Source organism: Trachurus trachurus (genome assembly GCF_905171665.1).
Source record: "Trachurus trachurus genome assembly, chromosome: 17".
Lineage (NCBI taxonomy): Eukaryota > Metazoa > Chordata > Actinopteri > Carangiformes > Carangidae > Trachurus > Trachurus trachurus.
Window position 1 is genome coordinate 32,200,219 of NC_139900.1, and position 20,376 is coordinate 32,220,594.

The 20,376-nt window shown below is 42.5% G+C and overlaps 1 protein-coding gene across 1 annotated transcript; it reads left to right on the forward strand.

Moving 5' to 3' along the window:
• Positions 1–266: 266 nt before the first annotated feature.
• wnt9a (wingless-type MMTV integration site family, member 9A) lies at positions 267–19,917 on the forward strand (the record flags this gene model as incomplete). Its single annotated transcript, XM_083991535.1, is given in 5 exon segments — positions 267–305; positions 309–469; positions 13,968–14,227; positions 14,356–14,618; positions 17,534–19,917. Coding segments are annotated over 5 exon segments (1,263 nt in total). The 3' UTR covers positions 18,074–19,917.
• Between the last annotated feature and the right edge of the window lie 459 nt (positions 19,918–20,376).

Below are 20,376 nucleotides of genomic sequence, written 5' to 3' on the forward strand. Positions count from 1 at the left end.
ACTGACTTCAAGGTAAAGCAGTATTTTATCATTCAGTACAGGCCTGCTCACACTGACCTCAGTCTGCACAAACACTGAGTGTATAAACGCCCACAGAGGAGAAACTGACCTGCCAATCATAAATGAGAACAACTGAGATGATCTGTCTGAAACTTGAGAGTGAATTGTGAATCACTTCAACTCTCTCTCTGTGTATTACCCCATTACCCCCCCCCCCCCTCCTCCTCCTCCTCCTCCTCTCTCGCTCCCTCTCTCTCTCCCTGCTGATGGGAGGAGCGCAGCGCTCCTCTCTGTATAAGAAGTGTTGAACATTGAGCAAGGGATTTTACACAGCTACTCAGGAGAAACGAAATGATCTGCCCTGGAGCCGCAGCAAAATGCTGGATGGACACCTACTCCTGGGATGGTTATCATTCACAGTTATAGTGTATCTTCTCAACTTGCCTGGACCAACCGCAGCATATTTCGGGTAAGGACTCAAAGACATAACCAGCATGTCTATGATGCTGCTTTCATTGATTTGATTGGTTCCTGACTTATAAAGCCGGGTAACAACTTTTACTTTAACTTAACTTAAAACTTCCTGCTATGATAGAAAAAAACTTCAACTTGAACAAAAACAATTTATCGTTTAATTCAGTTTTTTTTTTAAAGACATGTTTTGATTGCACACTGATATCTGCGGGTCAGTGGGGTGTCACTTGGCGGCGGCAGCGCAGCGCTCAGCGGCCTCACAGCTGGTGGCTGCAGCAGGTTGTCTGCACATGATTTGACCTCACCAGAGCTGCTGACAATTAATTTTTCTTGTGACAAGCAGTGTCAGCAAATATCTCAGCAGGCAACGAAACCATATAGCCTATCAACACAGTATCTATTATAGGTATATGAACGCAGCCTCGGAGTAATGTTGGCCGAGGAGAGTTCACCCCATTCTTTCCCTGACAATTGAGCCAGCGCCCACTGGTAAAGTATTCCCCCTGGCTCGTTTGAATGGCAGGTAGCGGTCGAGTGATTATTTTGCACTAGTAAAAAAAAAAAAAAAAAAAATCATATCCTCAGTCGACTCTGAAAACAGCCGCGGAGCGAAAGGTGAGTGTATATGCCTCAGACTCAACAGCTGGTAACAATAAAGCAATCTGGTGGCCGAAACGTCTGCTCAGCTTGCACAGAAAATTCCCCCATCCAGCATAAACATCACACAACTCCGGGAGGGTTTTTTTTTTCTGCTGCCTCCATCAAGTTTAAAAAACACTTTGGAACACGTGTCGGGGAAATTAATCTGAAAAATCTAGCGTTTCATGAATCATGTCATATACACAATAATGTTTAATTTAGAAAGTGCACAAGGGTGTATATTTCAAAGTAAGTCATTCCCAGGGAACGCCTTGGATTTTAGGTGTAGCCCACTATGACCTCCACCTCAAAGTGGCTCTCATGCACTGAACTCAACTTTTCTGTTTTTTTTTCTGTCTTTGAGACACATTTTCAGTGCAGGAAAAGCCAAGGTCATTTAAATAAGGGTCAGCATGTCAGATGGTGGAGCGGCCGTGTTTCACCTATAAGGACCAAGAGTCTTGATCCACAAAGCCAAAAACAAACAAACAACAAAAAAAACAGTCAAGATGTCATCTCAGATTCTCTGAGAAACACACACTTGGTGTATTTATTTTCAGATTTTAGTGTCTACAAATATCTGTGTTGATGGGGGGTTGTTAGTGTTCTCCTTGGCTGCAAGCAGCGCAGGGGCACAAGGAGACAAATGGCTGTAGACCGTAGAGTGATGACACTTGAGGCCTTTCCAGCAGAGTCAAATTTATGGTAGGTATGGGTGTTGTGCAGGATCCAGGAGTGTTAGATGATCTGGGAACTGTTGTGTATCTGCAAATTCCTTCGGGGCCCGTTAGACTAGTGTGTTAGACCTGTTGACATAGGTTTTTTACTTTTTTTCAATTGTCCTAAATAAGGTATAAAAGTCTCAAGAAGCGTTTAAAAAGGCTGTTCGGTTCAGGCGCGCTCGATTCAGTGCTTCTTCCATACTGTATGAATATGCTGGATGGTTGTAATTTACACCCAGTTTTTTCACATCTCTGGGTAAATGTTGTTCTCGTGGGTGTTGCACCAAAGTGTTGGCACTCATCTTTGGAAACTGGGTGATGCAAACATCCTGTGTGGCACCTGTAATAGCTCTGTATGCTGGAAATATCGCAGCCCTTCTCAGTAAAACGTCATCATCTGTAATGCCCGTGCATATATCGAGTACTTTCACTGTCTCTGACTCTGTCTTTGGTTTCATTGCAGCTCTAAAGTTGCATTAGAAGGACAAATGTAACACCCCCCACCACCACCACCCCCGCAACACACACACACACACACATACGCAAACACACACATACACACTCTCTGCCGTCTGTTTCTGTCTCCCTCCCTGTTGCAGTGTCGCCCTTGGCAGGCAGTGCGTATTAAGGCTGACATGCCAAATTGGCACTCGCGTCAGCCTTAATGGTCTTAATGGTAATACATATTTACTTTTTCAGTTAGCACTTGTTTTCAGTTCCCTCTGTCAGTCTGTTCTCTATCTGTGGCCTGCGCGCTGCGGAGAGACATGTGGTATTACAATACTCCCAATTTATTATTCTGCAGCCCAGTGAGAAGGGAATATGAATGAGTGTCAGTGAATGATTTAGCCCTGCAGCTGAGGAACATGAAACATACTGAAAGAGCCTGCACAGGTGACACAGATACAGAATGTGACTGCCCCGTGGCCAGCTTCCCAGAAACTCGACACCAGTGACACCCAGCACAGTCCTGCTCAGCTTTGACTGTGGGACACACTAACATAAACCTGTTCAAATAAATATTCCATGAGCACGAGGCATCCTAGGGCCTCCTGGGTACTGATTTACTCAAAATAGAGGGTCAATGTTGCATACCCAATTTCCAGAGTGCGGTGGAGCGTAAGTGTAACATAAACACAATCTCTCCTGCCCATAGTCTGCGCAGCCGAGGGCGGGGTGGGATTCCTGGCGTAGTCGAGCACTCGCTTAAATTGTCATCCTTTGCCACAAGAATGTGAGCACTCATTTTCTTTCCCTCAGCCTGTTGTGGCAGGTGCTGGTTCTGCTAAATCCGTTATCATTAGACTTTGAGTCGGAGATGTGCGTCGAGCTTTTCCACCCCTCGTAGGCCTCATCGGTCACAGCACCTTGACGAGAGGTCGCGTAAACTGTCGGGAAAAGGAAGCGATTCGTCTGCTCGGCCGACCCCATCACAGTGCTATCTGAGACGCCTCTGTTGGGTTTAAATCTGAGATTCGGTAAAAAGGCATCCTGTGGTCTTGTAAACTGTGCTGAATGTGAGTCCTAACACTGAGTCAAGAGTTTGTTTTTATTTAGTTTGTGTGCGACATATACAGGAAGGCTGCCCACAGTCATGCAGCTGGGATTTACCAATCACTGAGGCACCACAGCATCCGGAAGAAGCAAATATAGCGGTTGCTAGTACTTGCTATTTAATTACTGTGATATCCTTAAACACTCTATCACCAGTTTGTTCCTGAAGCAGAGCCGGTGCCCTTTCAGATGGTATTATTGTTTTCAGCGCTCCATTAAGTGAGGCAGCACGCCAAAAACAACAGGATAACAAATGGGATGTGTGTAAATTTACTGATGAGGAGTGATTTTTCAGCATGCAGCTGTAAAAGGTTTTTATCACTGTGCTGAATTAGTTCCTGGTGTGTATCAAACGGCCGTGTGTTTTAAAGCTTTAGAGGAGCCTCATTTCTTAAGCGCAGCACAAAAATGTTACAAGTTGTTTTTTAAGCTGCTCCATGTAAACATTTCCTTTGGTTCTCTCCTTTCTTTCTTGCTCTCCCCTCCCGTCTCCTGGTTTGCCTGCCTCATGTGCGTGCCGGCATCCCTGCAGTGGTTTGTGGGGAGCTGCTGGGTGATTACCACTCATTAGGAGCAGCAGAGTTAGTGTGGGCTCAGGCTGGCGTTGCCTGGCAGACAGTGGTAGCGGGCGTCTCATTACCAGGCCTTAAGGACTGATTAGCCCTGACGTGCAGCAGGGCGGGGAGCAGCGTTGATAGAGGGATTTCCCAACTTCATAGGATATCCTGTGGCCACAGCCACACCTCAAAGGGTATCACTTTACCATGAGCCAAGAAGATAGGATTCTCTCAGCACTGGCTTGGGCTGCTGTGACCGTGTAGCGTGGTGAGATCACGCAGACCTGGAGGCTTAGATAAGAGGCCGCATGAGCTCTGAAAAGAGAGAGCCTTGTTTTTTTTATATTTCTGTTTGATACATCCGGATTTGAGCTAAGCCGTGCTTTGCTTTGAGTGCTCTGCTCTGCTCTGCTGCATGACATCCCTCTCATGGACAGGCCTGCTATGCCCGTGGATGCCACAGGGTGGTGCAGTGTCTTCTGAGAGCGCAGGATGGTCCTCAATCAGCACTTTGCAACCTTTTTATGTGTAACAGTAGGAGAGTGGGAAATGAAATGTGAAAACATCAAATGTGAAGGCAGCCAAGTCTGTGTAAGAATAATTTTAGGAAGGGAAAATAGTTCTACGTCTGCTTAGTTGTGGTCAACCTGTGAGACATGCACAGAGTGTCTTTTAACTATAGCTTACAGAGCAAAAAAAAGACAGAAATCACCTTTATGCACAGGGTGGTGTGTCTTCTTATAACCGAGTGATGCACAGTGCTGCAGGAAAAATTGATACAGCTTGTTATGGGGCTCATACTGTGTGATAACGTGGCCGTGCTGAGTATTTTTGAGGATGAAATGATTTGTTGAGGCTTTTAAAATGACTTTGGCCCACTCACATCCGGGGGTCTTACAGCTCTGGTGTCATCAGTGGGCCGAGGAGACCACAGCTAAGACAGATTTGATTTTAAAAGGACAGCAGGTCCAGCTCAGTCCCACCAGTCAGCTGTGCACATGATTGGTGGATAGTCAGTAGATATGGGAGGGAAACTCACACTGAAGGAAACTCTTGCTGGCCAAGCTGCACACACATGATGATCTTTGCAGATGGAGCTGGAGACATGGGCAATTTGCAAAACAGGAAAACTAATATAGACTCAAGATACTTTTAGTGGTCAGGCATTGATGAGATGATGCTAGTTAGTGAGACCGCTATGTCCTGTGTTTTCCATTTCTTGACCACAGGCGAATTTTCTCTGCCTGGTTTGTGGTGATAGAAGAGACATGCCACTTGACACATGCCAAGATTAGCAGATTGACAAACCCTCACTGAAGCCTTTGGTCCTCTAGTGCATTTCTAATGTCAAACTCAAAGAGATCTTGACACACAGTTTCTTTTCCGCAGCAGCCAACATTAAATCGAGGGTTTTGATCTCCTGCACCTGTTTGAAAACATGTTATATTTCATAAAGGTTGAAAGAAAGTTGACCAAACCCTTTCAGGACTGTAGGGTTTTATTGTTAATGCACTTTATCTGGATCTTGTATAAACACAATCCTATAGAAACCTGACCTGACATGCACTTATACAGATACTCCACTTGAATGTGCCTGTTTGCCAAATGGGTGTTATAATATAAGCTATAAAGGTCTGTCCCATACAGCATATTTATCCAAAAAGCCTGAGCATTCGCCTGAGAATGGACGCAGTCAATGAGACGCTGATGTGAATGTGCCAAAACGTAACAGACATTTGTCTTGTGTCAAAAACGAGCGATTTTCATGACTGGCTTTCATTTTAACTTGTCAAGGCTTTTGATAAATGAGTAGTGCAGACACTCATGCTACAGGGCAATAGTAACACCTTTTTTTTTGTTTTTTTTACTTGGAAAGGACCCCTGCGTCAATCTTAAACATGTTACAACAGATTTAAAACAATAACATGTTGCCTTTTAGGTTTTTGCATTTTAGTCCTGTAGGTCTTTCAGGAAAAAAAAACAACAACTAATCTTCCTGTAGTACGAGCAAATAGCTGTTAATGAACTCAGCCACTTGCAGTTACTGAGGCATGAGTGATTCAAAACAGCTACTGTTTTGTTTTGGATTTTGTGGTTTGACTTTGCATGCTTGGTTTATTCACAGGAGTGCTTTTGCTCAATGTAACAGAAGCGTACAACCCTGACATTTCCAGCCTCTGCACTCATTTGAATATCTGCTTTTTTCGCGTACAAGTTTCTAAGTAAACTGTTGTGCTTGCCCACCAAATAACTGTAGTCTGAGTCTTGTGGCAGCATGTGCGAAATCGGTGAGAGCCGAGTACGGTATGTGTGCCTGAACGTGTTTGGTGCGTCGGTGCGCTGGTACAGGGCTGCTCTGTGCCATGGTGTAGGCTAGAACAGGGGAGTCATGCGGACACTGCTGCGCGCCCAATCTGTGCCAGTCACACAGTGACTATAACTGAGCTGCTGACCTTAGAAGCCTTGAGTTCTCACATAGCAGTTAAACCTCTTACCATGCCCCACACTCCCTTTCCCAAACCCAGGTCCTGTAGTCCCTGCTGCTCAGCTACCAGCGCTTGCGTTCATGGCTATGGATTAAAAAATTAGTCTGAGCTGTAACTTTACTCCCCTTTTTTTATGAACTGAAAAAGAAAGATATTGTTATACTACTGCGACTTTTTATGTGGAAAATCTGAATGAGAATACGTTGATTTAAAAGCAAGTCTGCCTAATGCGTCATGTCATTCACATTTAAAATATCAAGAGAGTACATGTCCGGGAACTCGACCCGATCAGTGAGTTAGTGGGAGTAGTCTGACGCGGCCTATGTGGGTTGTAAATGACCAGAATGGACAGCAGATGACATAACTCTGGATCATATCCTGTTAAGTCATATGCGATAGCGGACTTTCCCGCCTCACAATGTGCAAAGCAGTGCTCCTTACATGCTGCTTGACATTCCCACTACACAGAAAGGCTCATTACTCAACTAATAAGGACTTACTAAGTCGCAGGCCTGTACCACTTTGTTTTCAAAGTGGTTTTGTCATGTTACTGTACTGTGTCAGTCACAGCATGTTAGGAGTAGTCACAACAACACCAAGCGCTTACAACCACTGACTAATCTTATCTTTGCCTCATACCTAATGTTTTACTCTTTCCCCTATTTCTGGTTTTAATGCGTCGGAGAATGAATGCTGTCACCGTGGAGAAAGTGTCTGAGTTCAGAGCAGGATTCCCTTCTCTTCCCTTATAAACTTGTTGGAGGTGGACAGCAGCCTGGAGACTCCCTGTACCAGAGAGCCATCTGACACTGATTCATGGTTTCTTCAATTATTCAAGCCTAAGCTGTGGAGCACATTGTCAGCCATAGTTAGAGTGGGCCAGAGGGAAAACACCACACACACTCACATTCCTACTACCTCTGGCATGGCCCGGGCTGTGATACACCAGATGGGACTTGGGCAGGGTGGTCTGAAGTTCATCCAACATTTCTGAGAAAAACACACACTTTTTTCCCCCCTAAAGGAGCATTTTAAACGCTGCGAGTGCAGGAGGAAAAAGTGAAAGAGAGAAAAGGAGATCAGCACTGGCGAGTTTAATTTCCTACAAAAACTTAAAGTTTAATTTAATGAGCAATACTAACAGTTTTTTTTTTTCTGCCATACACGGATTGATCACAGGTGAGCACGGTAGTTTGTCTTCATGACAGCTGAACTGTTCCAGGACACATGCTCATGTCTGTCATTGTCTTGTGTAGGGCGCATTTGTAGACAGCGGTGGTTTTGTCTAGAGGAGGCTTTGTTTTGAGCCAACAGCTGGGCGGAATGATTGGCATTCGTTTAGAGTAATTGACCAGTGGGAATAGGGGGAGTTTAGAGAAGAGGAAAAAAGGTGGAGGAGGAGGAGAAGGAGGAGGAGAAGAAGGGGGGTTGGTTGTGATCGAGGAGACACCAGACCACACAACCTGCAAGTTCAGGCTGATGGAGAAACTGTGGCTTTTGTTGCTTTTTCTGCCTGGGCGCGTTCTGCCCCGACTGACTCTCATAGGTGTTGACTTAAGGTTGCAAGTTCCCATGTGCATGTGCACACGGATGTATGCACGCGCACACACACACACACACACACACACGTGAATATGGTAACTGCACACACAAACATAGGCAGCACCTGTTAGTCTGGTGGAGAAGAGATGATAAACAGACACATTCATTCTTGTCCTCATATCAGAAAACAAATACAGTTCCAGGAATAAGCTGGATTTGGTAACTTGTTGTCGTTTGAAACATTTCACAGAGGGGTTTTTTGCTCAATGGCTGGAACATGTAAAAGAACTTTTGCTTTCGGAAACACTGAATTATTTGTCTTGACCTCATTGCGCTTATTAATATTAGTGTTGTTAACATGTGAATGTCACAAAAAGGAAGGCAAAAATGTCTGATAAGTGAAAAAAAGTGGTATATCAGCCAATAATCATTTTAACATAACACGATGAGACATTTTTGATAAAGTTCCCTCAAGTTATTTTATTCAAGAAATTATGGCCAAGATATGAACCGAGGGGAATATTTCACAGTTAAACTTGTCAGTGCACCAACTGTTACTTAGTTACCTCAAACATGTCTGCAATAAGCTAAAACTGGCCGACATTTCTTACTCTTCGGTGCTCCAGCTGTGACTAATGATTATTTTTCATTACCAATTAATCTGTCAGTTTTTTAAGGGGTTAGGTCATGTTTATAAAATTTCAGAAAATAGTGAATAATGACAATCATAACTTCCCAGATTCAAAGGTGACAATTTAAGATTACTTTCCAAAGATCCTTAAAAAAAACACCAAAGCCCAGAGGTACTTGTTTTACAAAGATACGAAACACAAAATAACAACGAATCCTCATATTTGAACGGCGAGAGTAGGAAATCTCTGGAATTTTTAATTTGTGATGTGTTGAAATATGTTGAATTTGTCTTTATCAGTTTATGGGATCCAGCGTAATGTCTGTAAGGTTTACTGTTTGGCTAATTTAATCTGCACCACATGTAGTGAGCTGCCTTTGTTTACATATGGCTGTGTGGGTATATGAATAACACCAGCAGTTACAAAGCTATATGTGCTTGTAGCTTATAGATGGAGCAAGCACTTCATTTCAGGCTAAGAAAGTTAAAGTAAGAATGACCGTATGTTTTCCACTCTCTTTAGAGTTTAGGTATTATTACGTTTCTTTAACTATTTACATACCAAACCAATGAAGAACGAGCAGAATTACCAGCTGAGGGTCACTTCCAGGACTGTAATGTAAAACCAGAGAAGGGGCGATGACGGCAAAGTTTAGTACTGGTCAATGATTTCCTTGAGAGATCAACTCTGAGGTTCTAGCGTGCGAAATGAGGCCTTTTCACTGAACCCGCTGCATTGGAAAGTGTATATAAAGTAAATGTCACGGGCAATGGGAGGTGCTGACAGGTAGAGAGAAAGGACAAAACAAACAGCAGTGTTACTAAGTGAAAGACAGTGGTGGAGGCGCAGCATGAGAGTGGGTCAGCGATGTCTGCGAGAGGCAAGTGTGCGAATGGAAAGCAAAGCTGAGCAAACACCAGCAAGAATCCCACCTCATAGGATAATAATGAGTTTTATATGCTGGAGTTGTATTCCACGTGTAACTAGTGTTGCTGTGCCAACACCTCAAACAAAAACACCTACAGAAAATGGTCCATGATGTGAAAACACAAACCTACATGCTCATACTTTCTAATTCAGCATGGTGGAGATACTGTGGCTTTGCCTGCACTCACTTACTCTTTTAATCATGTGCACCTTTTATGAAAAGCAACTACATTCTGTTTGGCTCTGCAGCCTAATAAAGAGTCCTTCAGAACAGGTTTATAGTTGTAACAAGTGGCTTTTTAATGGTTAATGAATACTTTCTTAATGCTTTATAGAGCAGTTATTAGATGAACAAATTTTGGGGTTGCCAGGTTGTGGAAAAATCCCTTTGGCCAGTTTAATGCTTTGTATTCGGCAGTTAAAGCGTTGTAAATGTTGTACAGATGAAACTATTAGATAAAGAATGGTCGATTGACAGAAAATTAATCTTCAGTGACATTGGTGATTGATTAATTTGATCAAACTATTTTTCAAGCTAATATGCCACAGTGTCTACTTTTCTAAAATGTATTATATTGGATACATCTGAGAGAAAACTGGTTGAATTCATCATCATTATGAACTCTGGGAAACAGCAATGGATGTAAATGAAAGCAATACGTATATAAATATATATGTGGTTCAATTTGCCAAAGGAGATTGGCAAAGGTGTTGTTATTAACAACTTATAACAAATCTATTAACAACTAATATATCTGTCACATACTATTTGCAAAAGGTAGAAAAGAGGCTGTGTACTTTATGAAAAGTCACTGAACCTCACTGGGTTATCAGAGGTGACACGTGGCTGTGTTTTTCCATTTTCCCACATTAAAGTGGTCATCGTTATGGGAAAACACACATCGTTATGGGAAGACTTCCATTTGACCACAGATTTCAAGTTCAGATTTGTAATGATTTTTGTGATTCAACCACCACGCTGTTTTCCAGCTCCTTTTCTTTTCCTCTAAGTGAGTTGACTGAGTTCATTCTTCAGCAAACAGCGGAGTAGTATTTTTTTTTTTAGTTGTTTTCTGCAGATCACCATATTGGAATGTGTGACCCTCTGGTGTGACAACAGAGGTCACAGTCCTGCATCCAGTGGGATTATCATCTTCAGTTTCCAGCAAAAAATCTCTATTAGGTGATTGACATCCGAGCCCGTTCGTAGTCCTGCAAATATCAAAAACAAGTGCATCCACTGAAAGCACAGCAGATCAACAAAGACAGAAGAAATGCGGTCAGCGTACATCTGTGATACAATGGGACAACTGGTTTGGAAATTTGCACGAGAACAAACTCTGGCAAGTAGTGTCTTCTCCAGAGGCGTGAAGAAGTGTCTCTCCCTCTGCTCTCAGCCTCTGCTCTCAGCCCCCCCCCCCCCCCCCCCCCCCCCCCCCCCCCCCACACACACACACACTCACTCACTTACTTTGCCCTCAGCTATCTTTGTAACTAGTGAGAAATATGCCTTTGTGTCAAAAAACTGCAGAGACAGTAGCGCTGAGATCAGTGTCGTGTCATCTTTGGCTGCCCTCCAGCTCTGCTCAGACCATCTTTTTGTCTCCGACAGGCGGACGTCACACAGACAGTTGAGGCCTGCCACTCTAATGGCCTGTTATTTTGGCAGGCATGTGGGCTTTTAGAAGATCTGACACTGATATGCACTACTATCCGTGTCTTACTGAGGAATGCAAGCGTCATGTATTGAGCACATACACATGCATAGCACCAATATTAGATATTTGTTTGTCATTTTGCAGATGCACATGCAAGTTAACTGCCTCCTGGTTGAAAACACATCTTGAATTTTTCTTCCAGACTGTTGTTTTAAAATTGACTCAGGCAGGTAACTCCACGTGGCGCCATCATTCAATCCCTCACTGCTTTCTCACCATAGAAATGTTGTGGAACGATTGTCAGTCATATGTAGCGTACTGGGTCAGCTGGAGCTGTTTACTTTGGCACTTTGAATATGTTTCCTTGGCATTGTTAGCCCAGCGTATTTTAACAAAGCATGAAACAATTAAGAGGAAAATGTCAGTTATTCAGGGAGAGACGCAGTTCTCGTGCACTGTGTACGCTTTGCTCTGTACGCCTCAAACCATACGTTTTTTTTTTTTTTTACACTTTGAGTGTGTTGGGAGAGCAATCTCTGTCAAGACGCAGCTTGCCAGGTTTCCATTTGAAAATTCATAGCTGTCAGACAAGTAAAGGAAAGGCAAACATGCATTGTAAAAAGGAAACCATTTGACCCAATCTGAAAGCAAATCCTGATGCCTCCTCCTTTGATTTGACTACTCAGATTCTCAACCCGGCTGTGAATGCACTGCAAAGACAATATCCTATAGCATATGTGAACTATTAAGTCCATTGGTATGAAGCTGAGGACTCCAGGGGAAACGTTTCAGTCAGTTATTGGGCTTAATAAAACAAATCTCTTCTCCTGTGACCTCCTGCTGGAGGCTGAAGTGTATATGAGTGTTGACAGAATCTTCTGTGGAAAACAGTAATGTGGTAAAAAAAAAAAAAAAAAAAAAAAAAAAAAAAGAAGAAAAAAGTAAGTCATGTAGATCACTGATCAACACGCCTGGTGCATTTACTAAACTGGTGTGGACAGGTGTTCTGCACCTTTACAAAAATATTGCAGAATCATTTCTTTAACGCTGCCTGCCTGGCTCCATGGCAGGTTTCCCATTCGCTGTGGTTACTCCTCACAGTCGTCTAGTTGGACTTCTTTAAATCTAGTTGGCTGTATTTTCATTTTTCACACCCATGAAGGGGAAGGACAACAAGTTCACACTGTTGATTTAATGATGTCGTAATATTCTCATCCCTCCACTCCTCTTTTTGTTAAAAGTTAACAAGCAAATACATGTAGAAACTAACAGAAAATATGTAAATAGATGATGATGTTTATTTTATTAATTTTAAGTTTTATTTAATACTATTTCCACATTATCATCAAGCTCAAGGCAAGACATTACCATAAGACATATTCTCATTCTGTTTATGAAGATAGTGAAAATGTAGATCACTTGGCTGTCCTTTCATGAAAACAGGAGACTGTGAAATATTCTGTTTCTAACACTTTCTGTCATTTGTCTTCATTAGCTGTCATATAACAGATCTTTTAGACATTGACCGCAAAGTCGGCAGCTTTAATCTTTGTCTTAACTTACTTATTACAAGGATGAAAAATGAACGCCTCAACCTGCTCCAGCAGCAAAAGGTTAAAGTGCAGCATTTTACCAATGTAGCATTAAGTGAGGTGTCAATCAGAGCACAAAAGTGTCTTTTAACTGTCCAGAGTCTGTCTGCAAAGACACGTTGGCCTGACGACTTTTGTGAGTTCTGTAAATCCATTTATTCTTCAGTTTCACTTTAAGGGTGTAAAGGAGGCCAGAAATTACACATAATGACCAACTACAGTGCCAATCCTGTCAGTTGGTGTGACCAAAATGGTCACAAGCTGACAGTCATGTCCCCTGTGTGTGTTTATGAAAGTAATGTTCTGCTTTCTCCATCACAACCTCAGAACGCTGGTCGTCTGTTTTGCCAGCTATGTGGCAGTCCCTGCTTTGTGTGTTTTATATATGCTTCCCTTAAATAAACTGACGAAAGGAGCGCAAGTCTACCACATGTTCTCCATACCATGTTTAGAAGTGAAACTTCTGCTTGTTATATTTCAAATGGATTGCAGCTTTAAGATCCCGAATACTGGACTTTTGTTATGGGGATTCTATAATGAGAGTGTAAATCCTCCTGTGTGATCATGTTTAAATCTAAGCAAGTGAGTGACACTCCCCCCTCGGGATACGATATAAATATTAAACCAAATATCCGCTGGCTACTGTTTCACATGTGTGTGGTATGACTGTCACGTTCACCGCATGCCAGCTGTTTGAAATATGTCCCCATACCATGTGAATCCTTTATCAGTCGTAACATGTAAATTATAATCTCAGCCTGAAATTCTCAGGGCTGCTGGTTCTGTGTCTGGGTTATTATGATAAAGATCTAAAGCACCGGGACAAAACCGTGTCAGGAACTTCATGATAAGAAAAAACTCTTCCACCTCTGCAGAGAATTTGCTCTATACAAAGACACGCCTGCGCTGGAGGTTGATCTCAATCTCCAGCAAATGTTGAATTCCCCTGAACATTAACCACTGAACAGCTGAATTCATTTGAACATTAACCAAACTTTAGAGCATTATATGCCCCAGCTGTGCTTCCTGTGCTGTTTATGTAGTATATCTTTGCAACTCTCATTGTTTATCCAGGAAGGTCAGCATCCTCCTGCGCTTTATTGGATACTTTATCAAGATGTATCCACTCCCTCCCTGTGCACTGTTTAAACTGACCCGACTGTGTCTGCAATCTTTCCCTGCAGGTTGACAGGTAATGAGCCGTTGTCTATCCTGTCACTGAACTCTCTACCAGAGGAGCACGCGGGCAGGGCCCACTACAAGCTGTGCGACCGGCTCAAACTGGAAAAGAAGCAGCGCAGGATGTGCAGACGAGACCCGGGCGTGGCGGAGACCCTGAGAGAGGCCATCACCATGAGCGCCCTAGAATGCCAGTATCAATTCCGCTTTGAGAGGTGGAACTGCACCTTAGAGGGGCGCCACCGAGCCAACATACTAAAGAGAGGTACGAGCAGATTGAAGTGTCATTTTAAACTCTTGCATTGTCTTGCCTCTACAAGTAAAGATCATATATCTACATTCTCTGTCATCTCATTTGCTCTCTCCCCTCTCCCCTACCCATAACTCCTGCAGGATTTAAAGAGACAGCCTTCCTGTATGCCATCTCCTCAGCGGGCCTAACCCATGCAATGGCCAAAGCTTGCAGCGCAGGACGCATGGAGCGCTGCACGTGTGACGAGGCCCCGGACCTGGAGAACCGCAAGGCGTGGCAGTGGGGAGGCTGTGGAGACAACCTCAAATATGCCAACAAGTTTGTCAAAGACTTCCTGGGCAAACGCTCCAACAAGGACCTGCGCGCACGCGTGGACACACATAACACAAATGTGGGCATGAAGGTAAGGCTGTACTATCAGACGCACTGCATCGCTTTAACATTTCAGTGCCAGTTTACTACAGTAGTAATGGGGAACAGTACACGGCCTTTAAACACTATAAAATGACTATTGTGAATATTTTTATGAGCAGGTGTGATGTGAAAAGGATTGCTCACTTTTTTCTGCAGACTGACAAAATTAGCTACCAGCTGGAGCATTTAGCAGCTAAAGATACAGATTTCTCTCAGGAGTTGAGAGAAGCTCAACGGGGAGTGAATATTGGACTTCATTTAATAAGGTGGCCAGAAATGTGACTCCAAATGTTGCTCCGTGTCTTCTGAATTTGTAAAGTGAGTACACACATTGTAAACACATTCACCATATCAAATATTTACAGCTTGTCTCACAACGCCCACGTGGCCCCAAAAGATTAAAGACTTCAACTGCCTGCAAACCTGCCTCACAAACTGGGGTAGTCTGAACAATGCAAGTCCCCCCCCCCCCCCCCCCCCCCCTCCCCAAACAGAAAGAGAGTAGTAGATGTAGCTTTTCGTTATTTGGAGCTGTAGGATCCAGTGTTTTTGGGAACTTGACTCATATCTGAAGCAGAAAGTCAGAATAAATATTTGTCTCTTGTAGGTCCCCCAGTGCTGAATTATTGGAATGCCCCCTTTAACATCTCATTTGTTATCAAAGCTTATCTGTGACTTTGACGGCAAGCAAGAGTCTTTATTAACTCACTTGGTCTAAAACATTAAAATGTGATTTAATCTAAGTGGGACAGACAGTTATTTATTTGTACCTCAGTAATGTTAGAAACATTTTAGGGAGTTACTTTCAAAGGAAAGAAAAGAAGTATAATTCATTAATACAACAGCATATTTACACCAAGTGTTATCTTAAATTTGCCTTTTTATTAAAGTCATAATTTCCACAAGTGAAAGCAACAATGTGAACATGAATCTAACCAGGACATACTCATAAAGAAACAGAGCTAAAGTTCATCTGGAGTCACAGACAGTCTTCAAACAGAAATCTCTGGTTAATTGCTCACATGAGTTGGTTAAACGGTGGGAAAACTGTGATAATATAATAATGTCTGGGTTCTGTGCAATTATGTAGACAAACAGCAACATGACGTGCCAATTCATTGTGAACCTTATCCCGGATATACTCTACCGTACCACCGTATCTTTGATTTAGCTATTGTAACTCTGGAGTTTAAACATTACAGAGCTGGCAAATAACTGCTTTCCAAGACAAAACACGCTGTCCAAACATACAGTTAAAATGACCACGGAGGAATTTAATACGACCACAGAGAAATGACATTGATAAAGTTATACATGGGGCTTCCCAGGAGAGTGAAATTACTGCAGTAATACTGTTCAGTTTTGAATCATCTCCATTAAAAGGTGGAAAAAAGAAACCTAAACTGACTAAAGTAATTGCCACTGGAAATCTGAAAGTGCTCATTAGTCAATATTTGGTTTTCTCTTTCAGATTAGATAGGCAACAACTCTCACTTGTGCTCTGGCACAATTCAGCAATTGTTTGTGGTGAGCAAATATGGGTTTTTCATCTTGGAAGTGAAATAATAAAAAAAGGGAATGGTCTTAATCTGTCAAGCCAAAGCAAACTTAAGGCCTGGAAGCTGTTGCTTTTACCCGGCTTTTCTCATATTGTAGCCATTTTCATTTTTGGTTTTCAAAGTGAATTATAGCAGAGGCACACTTCCCAAATGTTCGCAGACACAAAACTCTCCCAAAAGACCAATGCAGGCTCTTCCTTTTCGGCTTGGCTCTCCAAAATCCAATCTCTCAGGAGATTATATTTGTGATAAAAGATTTACAACATTGTTTTTGCTGCTTTTTTTTTCTTTTCTTTTTTTTTTCGTGATTTGCACATGTAGTGAGGTGTACCGCATTCATTCAGGATGAATTCCCACACGGCGGACCAAACTGGAATGTGCTAGCCTCTGCATCCCCCCGACATTTAAAAGCTGACCTATCAAATTTTCTTGACCTGCTGCTGTGATGAATATGCACTTCCTGTTCCCCGATCTCTTTCGCAGTCTGAGAAAAGAGCTGTTGATGCTATCCAAACCCCATCTAAGACAATGTGTTATTGTCATTGATTTTTGCACACACACTGCTTTTGACATTGTGGTTGATGCTGAAGTGAACCTTGGCTGACTGCTGAGAGGTCAAGTAGCATTAAAATAACGTGTACTGGTCTTTTTAGCTGACAAACTCTATGTTTCACTTACAATTATGTATGATTTTATATAAGAGAAGACTGTCTTTACTATTACTCTCTCTGTCCAACCGCTTGCATGACTCAGTCTCTGTGTTATTACATGAGTACTAGAAGACTGGGCCGATCGAGTGTGGGTTTAGGGAACACATTAATGGACATGTGTTTTCTAAAACCACATTTATTCCTCAAAAGACAAGCATAGTGCCCAGTACATGGTTGTCTGACTGGATTGTCTCTTTGCGGCTGCCTCCAACAAGGAATGAGCTCTCTTCACTTATCATAATAACAGTTATTGAGTTTAATCAAAATGTCATCTGTGGTTATCATAACAGAATCAATCCTCCCACCGACCATTATTCACTTACTATTTTATATGAAGTCTCAGACAAAGTGTTATATTGTTCTCTTCTGGTTCACAAGCAATAAGCAAGGCCTCTGGTTTTCCCCTTTTATTATGATATCAAAAAAGTACACTGAATGAAATAATTTTCCATTATATCTATGTTCCTCCCAAAACCACTGAACGCCACCCTTATCATCTAATTGTGAGCATATTAAGGTAATTTGGCTCTTTGAACTGCTGCTTACTAAACAAAGTCTCATTAAATTATACAGCTTTCATTATATTCCTTTCATGTTTCATGGCAGTTAACAGTGTTGCTCTGCTTCTGCACCAGGTAATCAAGGCTGGAGTGGAGACCACTTGCAAATGCCATGGCGTCTCCGGCTCCTGCACCGTCCAGACCTGCTGGAGACAGCTACTGCCCTTCCACGAGATCGGCAAACAGCTGAAGCAGCGCTACGAGACCTCCGTCAAAGTTGGCAGCTCCACCAACGAGGCGACAGGAGAGGGAGAGATCTCCACAGGCCGGAGCCAGCAGCAGCAGCAGCAGCAGCAGCAGCAACAGCAGCAGCAGCAGCAGCAGCCGCCGCCGCCGCCGCCCCTGCCTGGCCTGAACGATCAGATCCCTCGCACTATGGACCTGCTCCACATCGAGGACTCGCCCAGTTTCTGTAGACCCAGCAAGTACTCGTCGGGCACGGCAGCCCGCAAGTGCTACAAGGATAAAAACTGTGAAGCAATCTGCTGCGGGCGAGGCCACAACACTCAAAGTAGAGAGGTGACCAGGCCCTGCCAGTGCCAGGTGCGCTGGTGCTGCTATGTCGAATGCAAGCAGTGCACACAGAGAGAAGAGGTGTATACCTGCAAGGGGTAACGCAGTCACCAGTCAGTCCCAGTGGAGCAAGTGAAAGGTGGCCATGTTGAAAAGGAGTGATTGTTCTCTAACAAGGTTTTGCTTCCACTGTCGGAACAGTGTGTGAACAAAGACGAGCGAGCCAATGGAGAAGCAATAAGCACTTTGAGGGATTTCTGTGGGTTGGGGTTCAGAGGTCCTGTGGCCCCCTGTGTCTCGGGGTTTTGCAGAATTTAAAAAAAAAAGAAAAAAGAAAAAAAAAAGACCTTCTCAGACAACTGGGGTCAACATCTCAAGCTTTTTGTCACGGTGTTGCCTTAAAGAGAGTAGCTTTTATTTTCCTATTAACAAAATCCATTTGCATCTTCACACAAGAAAACAGAAAAAACAAAACAAAGATTAGCATCCAGTTATTGAGGATCCAATTCAAGGACAGTAACACCAACAGACTGCATTCTGGGCCTTGCCCCAAGAAGAATGGTGTGTGTGTGTGTGTGTTTGTCAATTTTTTTTTTACGCGTGTGTTTGTATGTGAGCACGTGATAGACAACAAAGGGGGAGGGGGGTTTGAATGACAACTCTATGGCAATGAAAACTATTTTCAGAGACTGCGAAAAAAAAAAGACAGGGTGTAAGATTTACTCTACACGCACATATTTTCACTGACACACATTGTGTGTTTGCATATGTATGTACATAAATTCAGTTATATTGTAATGATACTATACAAGCCACTTATCTAACTATGTTAAAACAAACCACTAACCACACAAATGTATGTTGTTTGTGTGCTCTCGCTCGTTTTTCTTCTTGATTCATGTTGACAAGGCCCTTTGGAAAGCAGCACACTTGTGTCCGTCGTCTTGCTGTGGATAATTTATAGATCCTTTGGGACTACTCCTTCACAAGGAGAAAAAAAAATCTATTTTTTTTCTTTCTCATTTTTTTGTAATATAATATGAAGCTGTTAGTAAATGCATTAACAGAAAATAACAAAACCAGTCAGTTTAGGCTATTCTCGGCCTTGAGCGAACCAGTGTTCAGGGAATAACTTAAACCACTATAACATTTGGATAATATAGAGAGAAATAGTGAAAATACAAATGATATCCAAGTTGGAGATGACAATGGCCTTTTTATTATAGCCAATAGCGTTGCAACAGGTGATTATTTGTCCAGCAAACGGTCCACATATAACTTCGATGAAAAATTGTGGAGCTCTGCAGATTTTAAATCTACTTATTAGGATGTTTTGTGTTTGACTTTGAATACTTTGAAGTTGTAAAGAAAACTGTGGAGAACTGGAGGAATGTAGCCCCCTACCATTTCACATCCTTCTTTCCTCTTCAGCTGCCACGATTTGATTGAGCCATATTCGACGTGTAGACGTGCAGCATTTACAGTGGGAGCTGCATCAGTCAGTCCAAACAGTATGGGGCACCTGAAACGGAAACCTAACTTGCAGAATTGCTCAAGTGAAGATGAAAGCATAAGCCTCATAGCTAATATAAATATATTTTATAAGACTAATATTTGTGTAGTGTTCAGCAAATTGAGTCTGAATGAAAACATTGGGGATTTGCAGATACAGTATGCTGTCTTCTTTCAGCAGTCAGAGTTAGCGTTTTGCTTTTTCATGTTGTTGCTTGTCACGGTTAACACAATGCAGTATACTTAACCCTGCCATGCAACTACAGTGACAGCTGAAAGCAACAGTTTGACGTTTTGGCTAATACTCTTATTTTCTTTCCCACTCAGAGTTGGATGATTGATATCACTTAAGGCTACAGCTAGCTAGCAGTCGGTTCACTTAGATTAGCATAAAGAAACAGAGAGAGACAGCTAGCCTGGCTCTGTCTGAGTAAAAGACTTGGTTTGGTTTATTTAAACATTAAACAAACAAGGTCCAGTGTATTAATTAATGTGCTTGATAATTTGAGTTGTTATGTTCAGCTGCCCCCAACCCCCACCCTTTTCCTATCTTTATGCTAGGCTAAGCTCATATCAACAGACAGATATGAGAGTGGTATTACCTTTCTCATGTGATTTTCATTGGGAAAGAAAATGACTGTATTTCCCAAAATGCCAAATGAAGTCAAGAGTTTGATTCTATGAGAAATGCTCCGTACACACGAATGCAGAAAATAATATTTCATTGTATTCTCAGCACTTAGCTTCTGGGAACATTATGTTATATACTATAAGATAGAGGACCTTATATTCCTTGTTTTCGATGGGTGTGAATTAACTACTGAGTGAGGGACCCAGCTTTGTACTATAGCGCCATTCACGCACTGAAGCCCAAAAGCCCTTTAAAGTATTTA